The 21,481-nt window shown below is 42.8% G+C and overlaps 1 protein-coding gene across 4 annotated transcripts in view; it reads left to right on the top strand.

Moving 5' to 3' along the window:
* Positions 1–17,563, top strand: part of GIGYF2 (GRB10 interacting GYF protein 2) — a 175,081-nt gene extending 157,518 nt beyond the window's left edge. For all 4 annotated transcript variants that reach the window (XM_039469653.2, XM_003936725.4, XM_074398847.1 and 1 more), the window contains 2 exons: positions 2,369–2,516; positions 15,743–17,563. In XM_039469653.2, coding sequence (XP_039325587.2) covers positions 2,369–2,516; positions 15,743–15,810 — 216 coding nt within the window. In that variant the 3' untranslated portion in view covers positions 15,811–17,563. The remainder of the gene's footprint in view (positions 1–2,368; positions 2,517–15,742) is intronic.
* The last annotated feature ends 3,918 nt before the right edge of the window (positions 17,564–21,481 follow it).

The following is a 21,481-nucleotide window of genomic DNA, read 5'->3' as shown; positions in this document are numbered from 1 at the left end:
GCAGGGACTCTCATCATTCACAGGAGTTACATGCCATAAAGTCCCCACGAACTTTACAAGTTTACACAAGTTCATGAGGACTTTACAGAATATAACTCCTGTGAATAATGAGAGCAAATACTGAACAGAAAATATAAATGAAATTTGAGCAAATACTGACCTCCTAGGGATTATACTGGCTTAGGTTCCCATAAACCTCTAGTCAAAACACTTTTGTCACCCGATTATTATATAACCTTGTTTTATGTGGGTGTCTTTTTAAAGACACCTCATTTAATATGCATTGATTCACTAACATTAAATTCATAACCAATAGTTCTATTATTCATGCCCAAATGAAACTTATCTAGCATAAATATTTTCTTCCTAAGGCACCTCACAGCCTTCCTGTGCTTAGGAACACCAACCAGTTCTTCGGCACTATAGTTGAGGGCCCCTTTAAACAGTGAAATCCCGTGGCTCACACCTGTAATCCCAGCACTTTGGGAGACTGAGGCAGGTGCATCATGAGGTCAGGAGTTCAAGACCAGCATGGCCAACATGGTGAAACACCTTCTCTACTAAAAATACAAAAATTAGCCGGGCATGGTGGCACGTACTTGTAATCCCAGCTGCTTGGGAGGCCAAGGCAGGAGAATTGCTTGAACCCGGGAGGCAAAGGTTGCAGTGAGCCGAGATTGCACCACTACTCTCCAGCCTGGGTGACAGAGCAAGTCTCTAAAAAAGGAAAAAAAGTGAAATTATTAACAAAAAGCAAAAAAATTAGGAAAATATGGCACTAAATAGACCACAAAAAGGATACTTGCCGACCGTATTGAGAACCATAACAAGAAGGTATTGTTTCCTTGTTCTACCTTGACTGGGAATATATGCCTTTAGCATCTCATGTTTTTTGCTCTGAGTATGTGCATTTCCAGAATGACCATAAAAACACTACAGGTATTCATTTTGGGGTTACAAATATGTTTTAACAAGTAGGCGAATTCACAAATACAGAATCTGTGAGACTCAATTGTACAAGTTTTCTGAAAGACAGGTTGCTAAGGCTTATGGAAGGACTTAAAGATATTCGTATCCTTTACTCTAATTATTCTAGAGATAATCAGTATTCATTATGGGTCAATTCCAAGGATGTAGATGATACAGAGAAGTACAAGTCATTTAACATTTAACTGGGTAATGGGCTAACAGGCATAAATTGAAGGAAAGTGAAAGATGTAAACACTGGAACACTAGGAAAATCTTTTTTTTTTTTTTTTTTTTTTTGAGGCGGAGTTTCGCTCTTGTTACCCAGGCTGGAGTGCAATGACACGATCTCGGCTCACTGCAACCTCCACCTCCTGGGTTCAGGCAGTTCTCCTGCCTCAACCTCCCGAGTAGCTGGGATTACAGGCACGTGCCACCATGCCCAGCTAATGTTTTGTATTTTTACTAGAACTGGGGTTTCGCCATGTTGACCAGGATGGTCTTGATCTCTTGACCTCATGATCCACCCACCTCGGCCTCCCAAAGTGCTGGGATTACAGGCTTGAGCCACCGTGCCCAGCTAGGAAAAATATTTTAAAGAGAAGGCATCACATAACAATACAGAAGGCTCTTTGTATTTGTGAAATGGCTCCTCTGTGGGCTAAAGCAGGAAGGTGGGAGCCCAATAAGCATGTGAATCCATGGGCCACACGCACACATACATCACACCAGGCTTGTTCTTCCACAGAGCTTTTTCCACGCCTCCCTCACTACTACCACCTGTGCCTTAACTGGCTCATTGAAACAGATCCCAAGTTAAAATGAAGTGTGCCGCGAGTAGGCGTGAAGGACTAATAGGCAATTTCGTAGTGTAACCAGTTGGTAGAAATTATACAGACAATATTTTGGGACCAGATCCCTTCTGGGATTGCTGATAGGAATAAGATATACAACTTTAACCTTGTTTGGTAATATGCCACCCCTGTCCTCTCTGTTCTGGGGCATAGGGAACAAAGGGACTTTCTGCTCTTGGTTAGGTGAGAGGTGTATATTGCTAGGGTGCAATAGTCTGCTTATGATTATTTGCTATATTCATGTCCTGGTGTTTGGTACAGACTATATATATATAGTAGAGGATTTCTGCTGTCACAGCAGGGTGGAAACCAGAGTTACCAGGAAAGGCTTTGTGGAGGCACAGAGCTGAGTGGGATGTCTTGGGCTAAATAGAGGAAAATGGTGGCTCAGTGGCCTATTGGTTTTATTATTATAACATGTGATAAGCTTTTTGTTTTTTCTGTTTTTAAGCTCATACTTGATAATGTGAGGACAAGCCAAGCATTTTCCTAGGGTGAACCAAGTCTGAATCTGCTGCATAATCTCAGTCATGTTGCTTATTTCACAGGACTCTGTGTGGGGGATGAACCACAGTACACTCCATTCAGTGTTTCAAACCAATCAAAGCAGCAACCAACAATCCAATTTTGAGGCTGTGCAGAGTGGCAAGAAGAAGAAAAAGCAGAAGATGGTTCGAGCAGATCCCAGTTTATTAGGTGAGCACAGTCCTAAAGTCTCAGCTGTGTGTTGGAGGAGTGCAGGTGATAGCCATTATCCTGTGTGAGTTTCCATGAAGCATTGTTTTTCAAGAAGGGAAATATTTCTTTTTATCAATAACTAATGTTTTAATTGGTTCAAAATAAGTAGTCAGTATTTACTGGGCATCTCAATGCAGGAGCTATGCTTCATGTAATAACTTACACTGTATGGTGCTTTAAGCTTTAAAGCATTGTTTTATATTTAATATGAGTTTCCCTGGAGGATCTTCAGTAATTTAATTGGAAAATGATGCTAATAATGGATGATACTAAAAGTATGTTTAAAAACTTAAAAGCTGATTTGTATTGAAAGCTGACCATTCATCCGATCAGGTGCGCCAAGAAAAGAACCAGTATGTGTTCATAATCACTCTGTGCATCATAAAATTTTCAGAATTACTTTACCTTATGAGGTGACATCCCAGTGTCACTAATAACGAGTAGACCAAGACTCAGAGATTCAGAACATTTCCCAGCGTTAGGTGGCTTTCGGCTACGGGAGGCTGAGATTTCAGAACAGGGCTGTTTTTGTTCCACCCTTCTCTGTTACCCATGGCTATTTTTGTCTAGCATTATGGACCATGCAAGGCAGGCTGGGCACAGTGGCTTACTCCTGTAATCCCAGCAGTTTGGGAATCTGAGGTGGGCAGATCACTTGAGGCCAGGAGTTTGAGACCAGCTAGGGTAACATAGTGAGACCATATCGCTACAAAAAATTTTAAAAACAGCCAGGCATGGTGGTGCACACTGATAGTCACAGCTACTTGAGAGACTGAGGTATGGGGGATTCCTTTACCAGGAGTTAAAGGCGGCAGTGAGTTATGATCGTGCCACTGCACTCTAGCTTCTTGGAAAAGCGGACATCTGAATTTGGGCTTTGAAAGAATGGCAGGAAGGATGGGGAATATTGTTTCAGGAATAACAAACAGTATAGGCTGCCCATGTTTTTTGCAACAGTGATGAAACTAAAATTATGTGGGTTTTTTTTTTGTTTTTTGTTTTTTGTTTTTTTTTTCATTTTTTCAAGACAGAGTCTCACTCTTGCTCAGGCTGGAATGCAATGGAGTGATCTTGGCTTACTGCAACCTCCACCTCTTGGGTTCAAGCGATTCTCCTGCCTCAGCCTCCAGAGTAGCTGATACTACAGGCACATGCCGCCATGCCCAACTAATTATTGTATTTTTAGTAGAGACAAGCTTTTGCCATGCTGGCCAGGCTGGTGGTCATGAACTCCTGACTTCAGGTGATCTGCCCACTTGACCTTCCAAAGTGCTGGAATTAGAGGCGTGAACCACCATGCTTGGCCCTGAAATTATTTTCTATTTGTAAATGTTTTAGTTGCTGTAACACCGTGTTGTCTGTGATAGAATATATTAGCAAAGATGGAAGTTCCGGATGTTGTCCTGTCACGAGGGCAGAACAGTGAGGAGGCTGCAGTATAGACCAGATAAAAGATACCAGTGACTTGGAATCAGGTTTTGGTGTTGGGGATGAAAAGGAGTTAGATGGATTTCAGAAATGTCAGGGACAGAATTACCTGGACAAGAAGAGTGGGAAGGGCACAGGCTTGGAAAGCAGGATGGATGGATGGTGTGGCCATTTGCTGTGAAATGATAAGCAGTGGAACATGGAGCAGGCTGAGAGGAATGGGATGGTGTCTTGAGTGCTGACTGGGTTGCGTTTGACATCATGAAATGCCTGAGAGCCCACACAGTGAGAGGCAGGTGGTAACCTTACTCTGCCCTGGTGGATCCTCTCTTTCCTTCAGAGCCTTCCTGCCCTGGTGAAAACAACATGACAGTAAAACCTAACTTATAGGACTGTCCTTTAGAATCAGTGCCTGAAGCCAGAAGTGGTGACTCGTGTCTTTGGGAGGCTGAGGCAGGTGGATCACCTGAGGTCAGGAGTTCAAGACCAGCCTGGCCAACATAGTGAAACCCCGTCTTTACTAAAAATACAAAATTAGCTGGGCGTGGTGGTGGGCGCCTGTAATCCCAGATACTTGGAAGGCTAAGGCAGGAGAATTGTTTGAGCCTGGAAGGCAGAGGTTGCAGTGAGCTGATGTTGCGCCACTGCACTCCAGCCTATGCAACAGAGTGAGACTCCATCTCAAAAAATAATAATAATTTAAAAATAATAATGAAGAATTGGTGCCTAAAAGCTGGGTTTCGGAACTTGTAGGTCTGGTACAATTCTGTTTTCCTCTGCTTGTCTCGAAAGTTGATGTTAAGGGTAAATGGAGTGGCCTGAAATTTTATCCAGTTTGGATGGAAATAGGTGAATAGATTTCAAAATATTGCTTAAATTATAAGTGTGGGTGCTAGCTAAGAAGCTTTGGGACTTGAGGGTAGGCTGTTAGGGAAAAGGTTACTCTGAAAATGAGGTCAGACCATTTGGACTTAAATATTCCGTTGGATCCCAGCTTCTATTATACATCTAAGAAAGAAAGGAACTTAAGAAAACCTCACTACAAGGGAGTGGGAGATAGGTCATCCTAAGAATAAAGTTTAAGGAATCCATATACCTTGAAGGGGAAAAAAAGCAAACATTAAACAATGTATCGAGGATACTCACTGAGGTGGGTGAACCATTTCATGAAAATTACTGCTCACCTAAACCTCACTCTAGAAATTCCTCTCATAATTGCTCATTTTTGTCCTATACTTACTTATTTCATTTTCATTTATTTTTTAATTTACATATTTAGTATAATTTATATACTGAGAAAAAATTAATAACTGTCCATTAGCTACAGATTCCCCATGCATAAAAGGCAAAAATAGGGTCTTTTATCAAGCAGTCATTAATTGAAAGGACACTTGCTTCTAAAACGAACCAGCAGAGGGGGCCACCGCCTCATTTTAATTGTCAGTATTCTTCAATGTACTCTAGGCTTCCTGGTTTTTTTTGTTGTTTTTTGTTTTTTTAATTTTATTGCATTTTAGGTTTTGGGGTACATGTGAAGAACATGCAAGATTGTTGCATAGGTACACACGTGGCAGTGTGATTTGCTGCCTTCCTCCACTTCACCTATATGTGGCATTTCTCCCCATGCTATCTCTCCCCAACTCCCCACCCACCGCTGTCCCTCCCCTATTTCCCCCCAACAGACCCCAGTGTGTAGTGCTCCCCTCCCTGTGACCATGTGTTCTCATTGTTCAACACCCACCGATGAGTGAGAACATGCGGTGTTTGATTTTCTGCTCTTGTGTCAGTTTGCTGAGAATGATGGTTTCCAGGTTCATCCATGTCCCTACAAAGGACACGAACTCATCGTTTTTGATGGCTGCATAATATTCCATGCTGTATATGTGCCACATTTTCCCTGTCCAATCTGTCATCGATGGGCATCTGTGTTGGTAGGTCTTTGCTATTGTAAACTGTACTGCAGTGAACACTCATGTGCACATGTCCTTATAGTAGAACAATTTATAATCCTTTGGATATATGCCCAGTATTGGGATTGCTGGGTCAAATGGAATTTCTATTTCTAGGTCCTTGAGAAATCGCCACACTGTCTTCCACAATGGTTGAACTAATTTACACTCCCACCAACAGTGTAAAAGTGTTCCTATTTCTCCACATCCTCTCCAGCATCTGTTGTCTCCAGATTTTTTAATGATCACCATTCTAACTGGCATGAGGTGGTATCTCAATGTGGTTTTGATTTGCATTTCTCTGATGACCAGTGATGATGAGCATTTTTTCATATGTTTGTTGGCCTCATGTATGTCTTCTTTTGTAGTATTCACATCCTTGTTTCTTCTGTTCATATCCTTTGCCCACTTTTGAATGGGCTTGTTTGTTTTTTTCTTGTAAATCTGTTTTAGTTCTTTGTAAATTCTGGATATCAGCCCTTTGTCAGATGGGTAAACGGCAAAATTTTTTTCCCATTCTGTTCGTTGCCGATTCACTCTAATGACTCTTTTGCCGTGCAGAAGCTGTGGAGTTTGATTAGGTTCCATTGGTCTATTTTGGCTTTTGTTGCCAATGCTTTTGGTGTTTTGGTCATGAAATCCTTGCCTACGCCTATGTCCTGAATGGTTTTGCCTAGATTTTCTTCTAGGGTTTTTATGGTTTTAGGTTTAAGTTATGGTTAAGTCTTATGTTTAAGTCTTTAATCCATCTGGAGTTAATTTTAGTGTAAGGTGTCAGGAAGGGGTCCAGTTTCTGCTTTCTGCACATGGCTAATTTTTCCAACACCATTTATTAAACAGGGTTTAAATAAATGGGTTCGCTGCCTTTTAAATGGGTTCACAGCCAAATTCTACCAAATTCTACCCTATATCCCAGTTTTCCCAACACCATTCATTAAACAGGGAATCCTTTCCCTATTGCTTGTTTTTGTCAGGTTTGGCAAAGATCGAACGGTTGTAGATATGTTGTGTTGCCTCCGAGGCCTCTCTTCTGTTCCATTGGTCTATATCTCTGTTTTGGTACCAGTACCATGCTGTTTTGATTACTGTAGCCTTGTAGTATAGTTTGAAGTCTGGTAGTGTGATGCTTCCAGCTTTGTTCTTCTTGCTTAGAATTGACTTGGCTATGCGGACTCTCTTTTGGTTCCATATGAAGTTTAAGGTGTTTTTTTCCAGTTCTGTGAAGAAGGTCATTGGTAGCTTGATGGGGATAGCATTGAATCTGTAAATTACTTTGGGCAATATGGCCATTTTCACGATATTGATTCTTCCTAACCATGAACATGGAATGATTCTCCATCTGTTTGTGTCCTCTCTTATTTCGTTGAGCAGTGGCTTGTAGTTCTCCTTGAAGAGGTCCTTTATGTTCCTTGTTAGTTGTATTCCTAGGTATTTTATTCTCTTTGTAGCAATTGTGAATGGCAGTTCGTTCTTGATTTGGCTCTTTTTAAGTCTGTTATTTGTGTATAGGAATGCTTGTGATTTTGGCACATTGATTTTTGTATCCTGAGACTTTGCTCAAGTTGCTTATCAGTTTCAGGAGATTTTGGGCTGAGACGATGGGGTCTTCTAGATATACAATCATGTCATCTGCAAATAGAGACAATTTGACTTCCTTCTTTCCTATTTGAATACCCTTTATTTCTTTTTCTTGCCTGATTGCTCTGGCTAGAACTTCTAGTACTATGCTGAATAGGAGTGGTGAGAGAGGGCATCCTTGTCTGGTGCCAGATTTCAAAGGGAATGCTTCCAGTTTTTGCCCATTCAGTATGATATTGGCTGTTGGTTTGTTGTAAATAGCTTTTATTGTTTTGAGATAATGTTCCGTCAATACCTAGTTTATTGAGGGTTTTTAGCATAAAGGGCTGTTGAATTTTGTCAAAGGCCTTCTCTGCGTCAATTGAGATAATCATGTGGTTATCTCATAAATCATGTTGGTTTGTCTTTGGTTCTGTTTATGTGGTGAATTACGTTTTATAGACTTGCATATCTTGAACCAGCCTTGCATCCCTGGGATGAATCCTACTTGATCATGGTGAATGAGCTTTTTGATGTGCTGTTGCAATTGCTTGCCAGTATTTTATTGAAGATTTTTGCATCTATGTTCATCATGGATATTGGCCTGAAGTTTTCTCTTTTGTTGAGTCTCTGCCGGGTTTTGGTATCAGGATGATGTTGGTCTCATAAAATGATTTGGGAAGGATTCCCTCTTTTTGGATTATTTGGAGTAGTTTCAGAAGGAATAGTACCAGCTCCTCTTTGTATGTCTGGTAGAATTTGGCTGTGAACCCATTTGGACCTGGGCTTTTTTTGGGTGGTAGGCTCTTCAGACCTTGTTATTGGTCTATTAAGGGTTTCGACTTCTTCCTGGTTTAGGCTTGGGAGGAGGCAAGTGTCCAGGAATTTATCCATTTCTTCCAGGTTTACTAGTTTATATGCATAGAGTTGTTTGTAATAATCTCTGATGATGGTTTAAATTTCTGTGGAATCTGTGGTGATATACCCTTTTTTGTTTTTTATTGCATCTATTTGGTTATTCTCTCTTTTCTTTTTTATTAATCTGGCTAGTGGTCTGTTTTGTTGATCTTTTCAGAAAACCAGCTCCTGGATTTATAGATTTTTTTAAAGACTTTTTTGTGTCTCTGTCTCCTTCAGTTCTGCTCTGATCTTAGTTATTTCTTGTTTTCTGCTAGGTTTTGAGTTTTTTTTTGTCTTGCTCCTCTAGCTCTTTCAATTTTGACGATAGGGTGTCGATTTTAGATGTCTCCTTCCTTCTCATGTGGGCATTTATTGCTATATATTTTCCTCTAGAGACTGCTTTAAATGTGTCCCAGAAATTCTGGTGTATTATGTCTTCGTTCTCGTTGGTTTCGAAGAACATCTTTATTTCTGCCTTCATTTCATTGTTTATCCAGTCAACATTCAAGAGCCAGTTGTCAGTTTCCATGAAGCTGTGCGGTTCTGAGTTAGTTTCTGAATTCTGAGTTCTAACTTGATTGCACTGTGGTCTGAGAGACTGTTATGATTTCTGTTGCTTTGCATTTGCTGAGGAATGATTTACTTCCAATTATGTGGTCAATTTTAGAGTGATGTGGTGCTGAGAAGAATGTATATTCTGTGGATTTGGGGTGGAGAGTTCTGTAAATGTCTATCAGGTTTACTTGTTCCAGGTCTGAGTTCAAGTCCTGGATATGCTTGTTAATTTTCTGTCAGGTTGATCTGTCTAATATTGACAATGGGGTGTTAAAGTCTCCCACTATTATTGTGTGGGAGTCTAAGTCTCTTTGTAAGTCATTAAGAACTTGCCTTATGTATCTGGGTGCTCCTGTATTGGGTGTGTATATATTTAGAATCATTAGCTCTTCTTGTTGCATTGATCCTTTTACTACTATGTAATGTCCTTCTTTGTCTCTTTTGATCTTTGTTGCTTTAAAGTCTATTTTATCAGAGACAAGAATTGCAACTCCTTTTTTTTGCTCTCCGTTTGCTTGGTAAATCTTCCTCCATCCCTTTATTTTGAGCCTTTGTGTATCCTTGCATGTGAGATGGGTTTCCTGGCTACAGCAATGGGTTTTGGCTTTTTATCCAATTTGCCAGTCTGTGTCTTTTGATTGGGGCATTTAGTCCATTTACATTTAGGGTTAAGATTGTTAATGTGTGAATTTGATACTGCCATTTAAAACTAGCTGGCTGTTTTGCCCATTAGTTGATGCAGATTCTTGATTGTGTTGATGCTCTTTACCATTTGGTATGTTTTTGGAGTGGCTGGTACTGGTTGTTCCTTTCTATGTGTAGAGCCTCTTTGAGGAGCTCTTGTAAAGCAGGCCTGGTGGTGATGAAATCTCTGAGTACTTGCTTGTTTGCAAAGGATTTTATTTTTCTTCACTTATGAAGCTTAGTTTGGCTGGATATGAAATTTCTGGGTTGAAAGTTCTTTTCTTTAAGGATGTTGAATATTGGCCCCCACTCTCTTCTGGCTTGTAGAGTTTCTGCTGAGAGATCTGCTGTGAGTCTGATAGGCTTCCCTTTGTGGGTAACCTGACCTTTCTCTCTGGTTGCCCTTAGCATTTTCTCCTTCATGTCAACCCTGGTGAATCTGACGATTATGTGCCTTGGAGTTGCTCTTCTTGAGGAATATCTTTGTGGTGTTCTCTGTGTTTCCTGGACTTGACTATTGGCCTGCCTTGCTAGGTTGGGGAAGTTTTCCTGGATAATATCCTGAAGAGTATTTTCCAGCTTGGATTCATTATCTTTGTCACATTCAGATACACCTATCAAACGTCAATTAGGTCTTTTCACATAGTCCCATATTTCTTGGAGACTTTGTTCATTCCTTTTTACCCTTTTTTCTCTAATCTTGCCTTCTTGTTTTATTTCGTTGAGTTGATCTTTGACCTCTGATATCCTTTCTTCTGCTTGGTCAATTTTGCTATTGAAACTTGGGCATGCTTCGCAAAGTTCTTGTGTCGTTTTTCAGCTCCATCCATTCACTTGTATTCCTCTCTAAGTTGTCCATTCTTGTTAGCATTTCGTCAAATCTTCTTTCAAGGTTCTTAGTTTCTTTGCGTTGGGTTAAAACATGTTCTTTTAGCTCACAAAAGTTTATTACCCACCTTCTGAAGCCTGATTCTGTCATTTCATCACACTCATTCTCCATCCAGCCTTGTTCCCTTGCTGGTGAGGAGTTGTGATCCCTTGTAGGAGGAGAGGTGTTCTGGTTTCGGGTGTTTTCATCCTTTTTGCGCTGGTTTCTTCCTGTCTTTGTGGATTTATCCACCTGTCGTCTTTGTAGTTGCTGACTTTCAGATTGGGTCTCTGGGTGGGCATCCAGTTTGTTGATGATGAAGTTATTTCTGTTTCTTAGTTTTCCTTCTGACTGTCTGGCCCCTCTGCTGTAGGACTGCTGAGGTCTACTCCAGGCCCTGCTTGCCTGGGGATCACCTGCAGCGGCTGCAGAACAGTAAGGGTTGTTACCAGTTTCTTCTTCTGCTGTCTTTGTCCCAGAAGGATACCCGCCAAATGTCAGTCTGATCTCTCCTTTATGAGGTGACTCTTTGGATATATGGGAATCAGGGAGCTGCTTGAGGAGACAGTCTGTCCTTTGTAGGAGCTCAAGTGCCGAGCTGTGAGCTCCGTTGTTCATTCAGAGCTGCTGGGCAGGGACGTTTAGGTCTGCTGCAGCAGAACTCATAAACCCCTTTTTTTTCCCAGGTGCTCTGTCCCAGGGAGTTGGGGCTTTATTTATGAATCTCCGTTGTGCTGCTGCCTTTTTTTTTTTCTTTCAGGGCTGCCCTGCCCAGCAAGGAGGCAGCCTAGTCACTGTCTGCCTGCAGAGGCTTTGCTGAGCTGCTGTGGGCTCCGCCCAGCTGTGGTGTGAGCTTCCCTGCAGTCCTGTTTATATGGGTGTAGTTAGAACTGCCTCGGCAATGGTGGCCCACCTCTGTAGTGGCAGACTCTCTCTGTAATGGCAGGTTGCCTCGGCAACAGCAGGCTGCCTCAGCAATGGCGAACTACCTCTGTAGTGATGGAATGCCTCAGTAATGGCGGACGCCCCTCCCCCACAGAGCTGGACCATCCTGGGTTCAGCTGTGCTTGCTGTGAAACTCAACCCAGAGCGTTTCCAATTGCTGTTTTTTCTGGTGGGGGTGTGGGGGGAGGGTGGGACCAGCCGAGTCTGATCATCTGGCTCCCTGCCTCAGAGCATTTTTTTTTTTTTTTTTTTTTTTAAGTTAAGTGGTCGACTTTCTCCCAGGTGTTCCAGTCGCCTGTTGAAAAGGCGCCAGGATCTGTGTGATTTCCTGTGCGATGACTCACTGCTCCGGCTGAAACAGCTGTGCTGAGATTCTTGGCGCTTTTTTTGCCCAGGAATCTCCTGGTCTGGCTGCCTGTTTCAGTCCCCTTTTTAATAAGTTGAATGGATGACTCTGCCTTCCTCAGGGCTCCAGTCGCCAGCTAAAAGGGCCCCTGGACCAGCATATTTTGTACCGAGAACCACCTTACCAGGGCTCCGACCAAAACAGCGCCATCGGCCAAAGCAGCCGCGCTGGCCAAAACAGTCACGTGGGTGACCCATGGGGCTCCTCCACCTGGGAATCTCATAGTCTGTGGGCCATAAAAATCCATCTGGAAATGTGGCATCCACTCACCCTCTGCGCTTTCACTGGGAGCTGCAATCCTGAGCTGTTTCTAATCAGCCATCTTGGATCTTCCCCTTAATACTCTTGGCCTTCCTGTTTTTTTAGAGCTCCTCAGGTGGTCATTGTGATTCAGCAACCTGCACTCAGATGTAATAAACACACAATACAGTTTTTCCCTTGACTTTCCTTATAAGAACAATCTCACAAATCTTAAAGGAGTGAGACTGTGTTCTGACCTTCACAGAATATCATCTTTAGAGCCAGTCGTAGTGGATTGAATCCTTGTTTGTATTGCCTTGTGTTTCATGATACCCAGAACTTTCCCTTCCATCAAATGGCTGAATTTGATAAAGAATAGCATTCAGCCAAAAGTATGATTGCATATCTCTGCTGGTTTTTAAAATGACAGGTAAACAAGAACATGTCTGTTTGCTAAAAGCCAAGACCAATAATTAACGTATTAATCAACTTTTTTTGGCCACAGACTTTTCCCTTCCTGTCTTTCCATGAGTAAAATTAATCTAGTTTTTAAAATTTCATTTCCACTTCTGTTGCATGTAGTTCATTATTGCCTTTTATCACATTTTATCTGTTCTTAAGTTATACATGAAGGCAATGAAAAAACCTGCCTCAGAATAGAGTAATAGTTTATTTCATAGACTGTTTGACCTTTAGGTTCTTTTTTTTTTTTTTTTTTTTTTTTTTGAGACGGAGTTTCACTCTTGTTACCCAGGGTGGAGTGCAATGGCGCGATCCCGGCTCACCGCAACCTCCGCCTCCTGGGCTCAGGCAATTCTCCTGCCTCAGCCTCCTAAGTAGCTGGGATTACAGGCACGCGCCACCACGCCCAGCTAGTTTTTTGTATTTTTAGTAGAGACGGGGTTTCACCATGTTGACCAGGATGGTCTCGATCTCTCGACCTCGTGATCCACCCACCTCAGCCTCCCAAAGTGCTGGGATTACAGGCTTGAGCCACCACGCCCGGCTAACCTTTAGGTTCTTGTACTTACCTAATTAACTGTTAATTTAAATATATAAATGTTAGGGCCAGGCATGGTGGCTCATGCCTGTAATCCCAGCACTTTGGGAGGGTGTCGTGGGCAGATCACTTGAATCCAGGGGTTCAGGACCAGCCTGGGCTACATGCCGAAACCCTGTCTCTACAAAAAATACAAAAATTATTTGGGTGTGGTGACACACGCCTGTAGTCCCAGCTACTGGGGAGGCTGTGGTGAGAAGATCACTTCAGTCCTGGAGGTGGAGGTTGCAGTGAGCCAAGATTGCAATGCTGCACTCCAGCCTGGACGACAGAGTGAGATGCTATCTTTAAACACACACACACACACACACACACATACACGCATGCATTAACATTAAGGCTTTCATTATTTTCAAGGGGAAAAAAAGACCTGCGGGTTATGGGAACATAGTTGATGGGGTCAGACTCAGTATGAGGTTTGGAATCCTAGCCTCTCCCTATATTTGTCCTTGTAAGCAGTTTGTACCACAGCTTTTTTGGTTAATAAATAGACATCTTTATTTTTTTGAGTCATGATATTTTTGAGCCAGTTAATTAAGGTATTTTTATATAAGGCATTTTTGTTTATTACTGTAACATTTCAAATGTGTATTTATTTGAAAACTTGAACATTAAAAAACAAAAAAGAGGCTGCAAAAATCCCAGCTAATATTAACAGAACTGCTTTTAGAATAAGGACATTGCGTGTTTACTTTTTGGTATTCAAATAGCAGCTAAAACAGTTTGGGATTTCATTCAAAGTAAAGGACTGGGAACATTTTTGGGGAGTCTCTCAGTTTAAAGAGGTATTGTTCATCACAATTGTTATCGACGACTTCTTTTTTTTTTTTTTTTTTTTTTTGAGACAGAGTCTCACTGTCACCAGGCGCCAGGCTGGAGTGCAGTGGCACAATCTCGGCTCACTGCAGTCTCCACCTCCCGGGTTCAGGCAATTCTCCTGTCTCAGCCTCCTGAGTAACTGGGACTGCAGGCGCATGCCACCACATCCAGCCAATTTTTGTATTTTTAGTAGAGATGGGGTTTCACCATGTTGGTCAGGATGATCTCAATCTCTTGACCTCATGATCCGCCAACCTTGGCCTCCCAAAGTGCTGGGATTACAGGCTTAAATCACCGCATCCCGCCTTTTATCAACTTCTAATTGTAATTTTGGAAAAATTACATACATGTGACCATTGGACATTTGGCTTTACGTTTTTGTTTTTGTTTTTGTTTCTGAGACAGAGTCTCGCTCTGTTGCCTAGGCTGGAGTGCAGTGATGTGATCTCAGCTCGCTGCAACCTCTCCACCTCCTGGGTTCAGGTGATTCTTGTGCCTCGGCCACTCAAGTAGCTGGGATTACCAGACGTGCAGCATCACACCCAGCTAATTTTTTTTGCATTTTAAGTAGAGACAGGGTTTCACCATGTTGGCCAGTCTGATCTCGAACTTCTGGCCTCAAGTAATCCACACACCTCAGCCTCCACCAGGCCCAGCGAGCATTAGGTTTTCAACTGTCAGTCTCGTTTGTCAGTACTGCTTATTTCCTTCAATGGGTATGCTAGTACTGCTTTTTCTAAGCCAAATTCCATTTTGGTTAATCAAATATTGCTAACTGAAATACTTTGCTTTGCAGATATACTTATAGTAGATAAAGTTAGATAAAGTACTTTAATCTTCTTGCTCTGTCTACTGTGGGAAAGAGAATATGCAAGGGCTCTAAGGATCTTATAGTGTGCCTTCCTTGTGAAGCCTGTCATCCCTGAGTATCAAAAGCTCTGGCCCAGAACTTTCATAAAATTTTTGACTGGTGGGAGAAAGTATTCCTATTAAAGAGGGTTTGGGTTTGAAGGAGTATTAATCCAACTCAGATTTCAAAGTCATGTGGTCAAGTAGTTACAGAGTACTTAGTGTGTGTATCACCCCATGGTAGACCCCCAGTCCACCCCCATTTCTTTTAAGGTAGACCTCCTGCATGAACTTCCCCAGGGTCAGCCAGGCCATCCTTGGCACACACCCACATCTCATTTTTTTCTCTGATTCTCCAAGGCAGTGGTTCGCAGTTCTTTTTAATTGGTAAAATTATTTTGTTTTATTTTCCTTCCTAATTGAGTTATACCAGAACCTTAAGAAAATAAAGAATCTCTCTCCTTGGAAGAACAGAAAGCTACCACTGGGACCTTTACTTTGTCTCCCCATAGTACTCCTATGGTATACTCAGAAACAAAAGACTGGCCAGGTGCAGTGGCTCACGCCTGTAATCCCAGCATTTTGGGAGGTCAAGGCACGTGGATCGTTTGAGGTCAGGAGTTCAAGACCAGCCTGGCCAACATGGTGAAACCCTGTCTCTACTAAAAATACAGAAAACTGAGCCAGGTGTGGTGTCATGTACCTGTAATACCAGCTACATGGGAGGCTCAGGCATGCGAATCGCTTGAACCCAGGAGGTAGAGGTTGCAGTGAGCTGAGATCACACCACTGCACTCCAGCCTGGGTGACAGAGTGAGACCTTGTCTCAAAAACAAACAAAGACTTATATTCTAGCTCACTGCCTAGAATTTGAGCCACTTGGTTGCCTGGGTGTGGTCACTCATAGCCAGTTTTTTTCTGCAGGATTTTCAGTCAATGCATCATCGGAGCGGCTCAACATGGGTGAAATCGAGACGTTGGATGACTACTGAGCGCCTGCCGGTGGACTGGCCTCCCCTCTCCTGTCTGCCAACCATGGAGTCTCCACCTTTGGACACAACACTTACTCACCATTTACTCTTTGTCACTCTGCAACAAATCACAGAAGCGATCATCTCAGGCTTTTTCTTCTGGCCCTTTGTGTCCAAGATTCTTTAATCCATTTTTGTTGGTGAACATCTCAGACTATAGATAAGTGGACTGGACCGTGTGTCTTGGGGGTGGCAGTTGGGAGTACTCCCCAACAAGGCTGATTTTAGGCAGCATGTGTTCACTGTACTGTGATTTCATCTACTGTCTCCCAGAAAGTGTGTTGGGATCAGCCATTAGCAGCTTGCTTTCTCTTGTCACTTTTTTTCTTCTATTTTGTTTTTTTTCTTCTTTTTCCCCCATCAGGGCAAGAGGTCTAACTGGTGCAATCATGAAGAGAGTTAATGATTAACAGACATTGGCCAGCAACGAAACACCCCACGGACTGTGACTCGGGTATCTAACAGGCAGGCAGAGCTCTCCCAGTCTGAAAGTTGCATTGCCACTGCTAACTTTGGGATTGCATCGAGAGGCCCTGAGTGGGGTTATGATGAGGTTGGATTGGTTTGATGTTACACACTCCTCACCTGTTCTTTCTGAGCATCCTTTCTCTGAAAGAATTCATGTTTTCTTCATTAGATAGTGACTTCTGAGCAAGCTGATCTCCCCTGGCATACTCCAACCTGATTGGACAAAGGAAGCCCTATGGCCTGGGAGAGAGACTATTCTTAATTTTTCTTTCTTACAAAAACTGATTTTTCCCATAAATATTTTTACTTCAGAGGACTAGGACCAGTTTGTTTTGGGCCCTTCTGCTGAAAATTTGTCTCGTTTAAGAGGCAGCTAGGATCTTTACCATATGTATGAATTTGTATAATTTCATTTTTGGATAGGGATAAACTTTTGCTTCCGATAAAAGCCTGGAATTTCATCTGGTTCCTCAGAGCATTGCGTGTGTGTCTTGCTGTAGCCTGGAAAAGGTTTTGTTTAAAGATTCTGGGATGGCAAGTTGCTTGCCTTTTCTGAAAAGAGAACATACAAAACGTGACCATCTTTAAGACCTTCATCCATGGAATCCACTACACAGGAGGATGCAGTGGGCTGGAGGGGATGGGCAAAAATGGGAGCAGGAAGCCTGACCTGGCTTCTTTCTGGTCATGGCCTCCTCATACCTTTCACTTCAAGTAGAAATGTACTCAAGCCCTATTTATAAACAGATACTCTTCCTGCCTCCACCAAATCCCTACCGAATATCACCTGGAATTGCCACTCACACTGGGTTGGAGTAATTGGGCAGCTGTGCCTGTGCTAGAGGTGCTATGGTCTGGGCAGCCCCTGGAAAAGCACCTTTGCTTCCTGTCATTGTTGCCTGAGAAGGCTGGAGTTGCTCTGAGAGCAGTTTGGGTTTGGAGTATTATATTTGGCTTCTATTTTTATTATTTTGGATCACCATTATCCCTATCTCTTCTTGCCTCCCTCCCTTCTAAACATGTACAATAACTATACAGAGACTGCTACAAAATTGTATATAGTTTTTGGATCAAATAGCATGAGGGGAGAGGAAACCATTAAAAAATTAGGACTCCTGCTCTCCTTTGCTTTGTAAATTCAGAAGTGGGGGGTGGGTAAGAGGGATAGTTAAAATGTTTACAAAACTTTAGGCTCCCTCGGAACTTTTGCCAGCGTGGAGGAAAATAAAAAAGAACTTAAATAAAATCTGGTCGTATTCTGAGTGCACCTCTTGTACTCACCTTTATGGAAACTGAATTCTGCACTAAACTGTTGCTCTTGGTATCATGGAGAAGCTCCAAGCACCCGAGACACGGAGGCAGTCATGGCTTCTTTCTCTACCAGACCACACAGAACTGGCTGGTTCTGTATTTGAGAATGTAGAGGTCAAGGCAGATGTAGGTAAGTTGACCAAGTATCTTTTCTCTTTTGACTCTCCCTTTCTGCTAACATGTGGGTCAGCACCTGCCCTCATGTCACAGACACACCCCCTCTGCACGCACCCCTCCGCCTGCCCACACCTTCTCAGCTAGTCTCCGTGTGTGTATTCAGGAAAAATGAAAATAAATTTTAAAAAATTGGGAGTGGAGTGGGCAGATGAGGGGGAACAAAATCATTTTGGTTATGGAACATCCATTTGCTTAACCAAGGAGACTCTTCCCTGGGAATGTTTGTTTCTGTCTCTCTCAATTCTGCTCTCTTTCATATTTTTATTTGCTCACCCTTTCACTTAAAGCCGCCGTTTTCTCATCCCGTTCTAGGAACTTATTTCCAAATTCTCCTGACTTCCTGAGTTTTGGAATATTTGTTTTGTACACTGTTTGCTTCCAGTGTTTTTTTTGGTTGGCTTTTTTGGAGATGGGGTCTTGGGATGTTGCCCATGCTGGTCTCAAACCCCTGGGCTCAAGTGATCCTCCCACCTCAGCCTCCTGAGTAGCTGGGACTACAAGTGTCTGCCACCATGCCCAGCTCTAGTTTTATTGGTTGGTTTGTTTAAATTCAGAAATTTAAAAACATCCTAGACAAGACAGTTTGATAATGGAGACTTTCCCCAGGCAGACTGGTGTGCTGGTGGCTGCTGTGCATAACAAATTCCTTCCAGGTGGCTTCCAACAGCTGCTTCATTCTGTGGGTCAGGGATTTGGGTAGGGCTCAACTGAGTAGTTCTTTGGTTGTGGTCACATGTCTTCTAGGGCTGCATTCCTGTGAAGGCCTAACAAATTAGGTGAGCTGTCCAAGATGGCTCACTCGCGTAATGACGGTTGACGTTGGCTGTAGGCTGGGAACTCATCTGGGTTGATGGCTGGAGGCGCTATGTCTGTCCTCTCCAGAATGGCAGCTTCAGAGGAGTTGAACTTCTTAAGTGGTGGTTGGCTTCCCCCAGAGAACCAGGCAGAAACTGTGTTACCTTTTTTGAGCTCTAAGCTAAGGAGTCACATAGTCACTTCGTGATACTGTATTCCATCAAAGTAGTCACAAGCAAATTCAAAGGGAAGGAGCATGGGCCTCTCCCCCCAGCCTCCCTTGATAAAAGGAGTGGCAAGGTCACATTGGAGAAGAGCATGGGGGATAGGAGATATTACAGCCATTTTTGGGAAATATCTGCATAAAATGAGTTTATGCATATACATGAAGGACTTTTTTTTCATTGGCTTTAAGTCGAAGGTTTTGGTTTTTGTTTGGGAGATAGGTTCTTAACTATGTTGCCCAGGCTGGTCTCAAACACCTGGGCTCAGGTGATCCTGTTGCCTCAGCCTCCCGAGTAGCTGGGACTGCAGGTATGTACCAGTACACCCAGCTTGTTTCTGTTTTTTAAATGTTAGGATAGATAATAGTACTTCTGGCTTTATTTAAATAATTTTTTAGGGAAACTATTGTATTTATACATGCATATATTTTTATATATACATATATGTATATAAAAGTATATGTTTTACATTTTCAATATATACATATATGTTATATACATATATATATTGCACTCTACTTTAAAATTGACCTGATAAAAAAACTGGTAATTTTGTATAAACTGCCCAGCTGTGCATTAATAAAAGTATGTGAATGACTTTAATTAAACAGAAGTGATTCTTTAAAATGAACATATTTCTATACTGTCCTTCCAATATGTGACATAGAGCATTTCCAACAGAGTAGCAGGCAAGCACATTCTTAAGAGAGTAAAGTACAACCAGAGCACATTCCAAATGGAAGCTGACCTTATAGTTGATGAGTTTCTTAGAACGACAAAAGCCCAGCTATGAAGGGTGACTTTGGTCCTGCGTGAGTTCAGTCTCTGGTGAGGAAGCAGCAGTGCTTTCTAGGACCCTGGAGAGTCTGGGAGCCTTGAAGCAGCCAGATGTGTGATCCTTATTTGCAGGTGTTGCCTAAGAACGATGGACGGGTGTAGCTTTTGGTAGTGCTGGTTCTGGACTGGGAGCCTAAAACCTTCAGGAGGACAGTTTCCCTCTAAAGAATTCATCAGTGTGAATGTTTGGCAACAAAAGTAACCGTAGCAGGGGGGCACCACATGGGAGAAACAGCACCTGGATGCTGGGAAGGAAGAAGTGGGCTCTTAAGAGCTGATCTCCCACCTAAAAGCTGTCATTGCGTCCCCTTTTATTGCTGGTAAAGTGATGATATCATGGGGTTGGAACTCATGATCACCTCCACACTCGGTTCAGTCCAGCTGATCATAAGAAGCAGAGACATCACTTCCTAAGGACTGTTTACTTGTCCCCCAGTTGTAGGAGTGGAAGGTTAGTTTCCCTGGGCAGCAAATTGCCTTTTTCTTTGAATTCCTCCTTTAACATGAGAAATGGTCCTGGGAATGGTCAGTGGGTTGGTGTTGGGTTTGGTTGCATCTGACAAAAATGACAAAGCAACAGTGACAACAAAATAGTTTATTTTCAAGGGAAATAGGTCATTGGTCCAAGGATTGTGGGGTGGCCCAGGGACCCAGAGTCTGTGTTCCAGCATCCTGATTGTGGCTTTCTTCTTCTGGGTCATTCATGGTCCAAGGTGACTCTTTTTTTTTTTTTTTTTTTTTTTTTTTTTTTTTTTTGAGACAGAGTTTCGCTCTTGTTACCCAGGCTGGAGTGGAATGGCGCGATCTCGGCTCACCGCAACCTCCGCCTCCTGGGTTCAGGCAATTCTCCTGCCTCAGCCTCCTGAGTAGCTGGGATTACAGGCAAGCGCCACCATGCCCAGCTAATTTTTTGTATTTTTAGTAGAGACGGGGTTTCACCATGTGGACCAGGATGGTCTCGATCTCTTGACCTCATGATCCACCCACCTCGGCCTCCCAAAGCGCTGGGATTACAGGCTTGAGCCACCGCGCCCGGCCCAAGGTGACTCTTACAGCACCAGCCGTCTTGCCCATATTCCAGGCAAGAGGAAGGAGTGAGGTGAGGCAAACAGCATGCCTTACTGCTTGGTCAGCCCTGTTTAAGGAGATTTTTGGGAAGCCTTGTCCAACGTCTCAAGTCTTATAAGCCACCATAACTACAGTTGTGGAAATTTTGGGATTTTAGTTGAGTGCTTTCATCCCCAAATGCCATTGGGAATCCTGTTACTGTGAAATCGGGGAAATGGTTGCTACGTTGGCAGTTGCCGTCTCTGCCACATTCTTTGCAATCTTTTGTTTTTAAGTAGGAGCATGTGGGATGGTTTGTGCACATTGGCCATGGGAAAAAAGTGCTCATGGGTATGCCAGTTTTGCCTGTGGTCTGAGGCTCTTAGTCTTTCCCAATGGGGGGACTCAGTAAGCTCTGGTTTCTGTTCTTGTGCAGAGCTAGGGACCCAGAGCAGGTACCAATGACTCAACTTTACTGTGTGTTGTATTTCCTAATTCTACATAGACTCTGGGGTTTGCCTTTTTGTTTTGTTTTTTTGTTTTTGTTTTTGTTTTGAGACAGTTACACTCTGTCACCCAGGCTGGAGTACAATAGCTCGATCTCGGCTCACTGCAGCCTCCACCTCCCGGGTTCAAGCAGTTCTCCTGCCTCAGCCTCCTGAGTAGCTGGAATTATAGAGACACCCACCACCACGCCCGGCTAATTTTTGTATTTTTTGTAGAGACAAGGTTTCACCATGATGGCCAGGCTGGTCTCAGACTCCTGACCTCAG

The sequence above is a fragment of the Saimiri boliviensis genome, chromosome 5 (assembly GCF_048565385.1).
Source record: "Saimiri boliviensis isolate mSaiBol1 chromosome 5, mSaiBol1.pri, whole genome shotgun sequence".
NCBI classification, from domain to species: domain Eukaryota; kingdom Metazoa; phylum Chordata; class Mammalia; order Primates; family Cebidae; genus Saimiri; species Saimiri boliviensis.
Note: the sequence above shows the minus strand (reverse complement) of the source record. Positions and strands in the feature narration are given on the sequence as shown.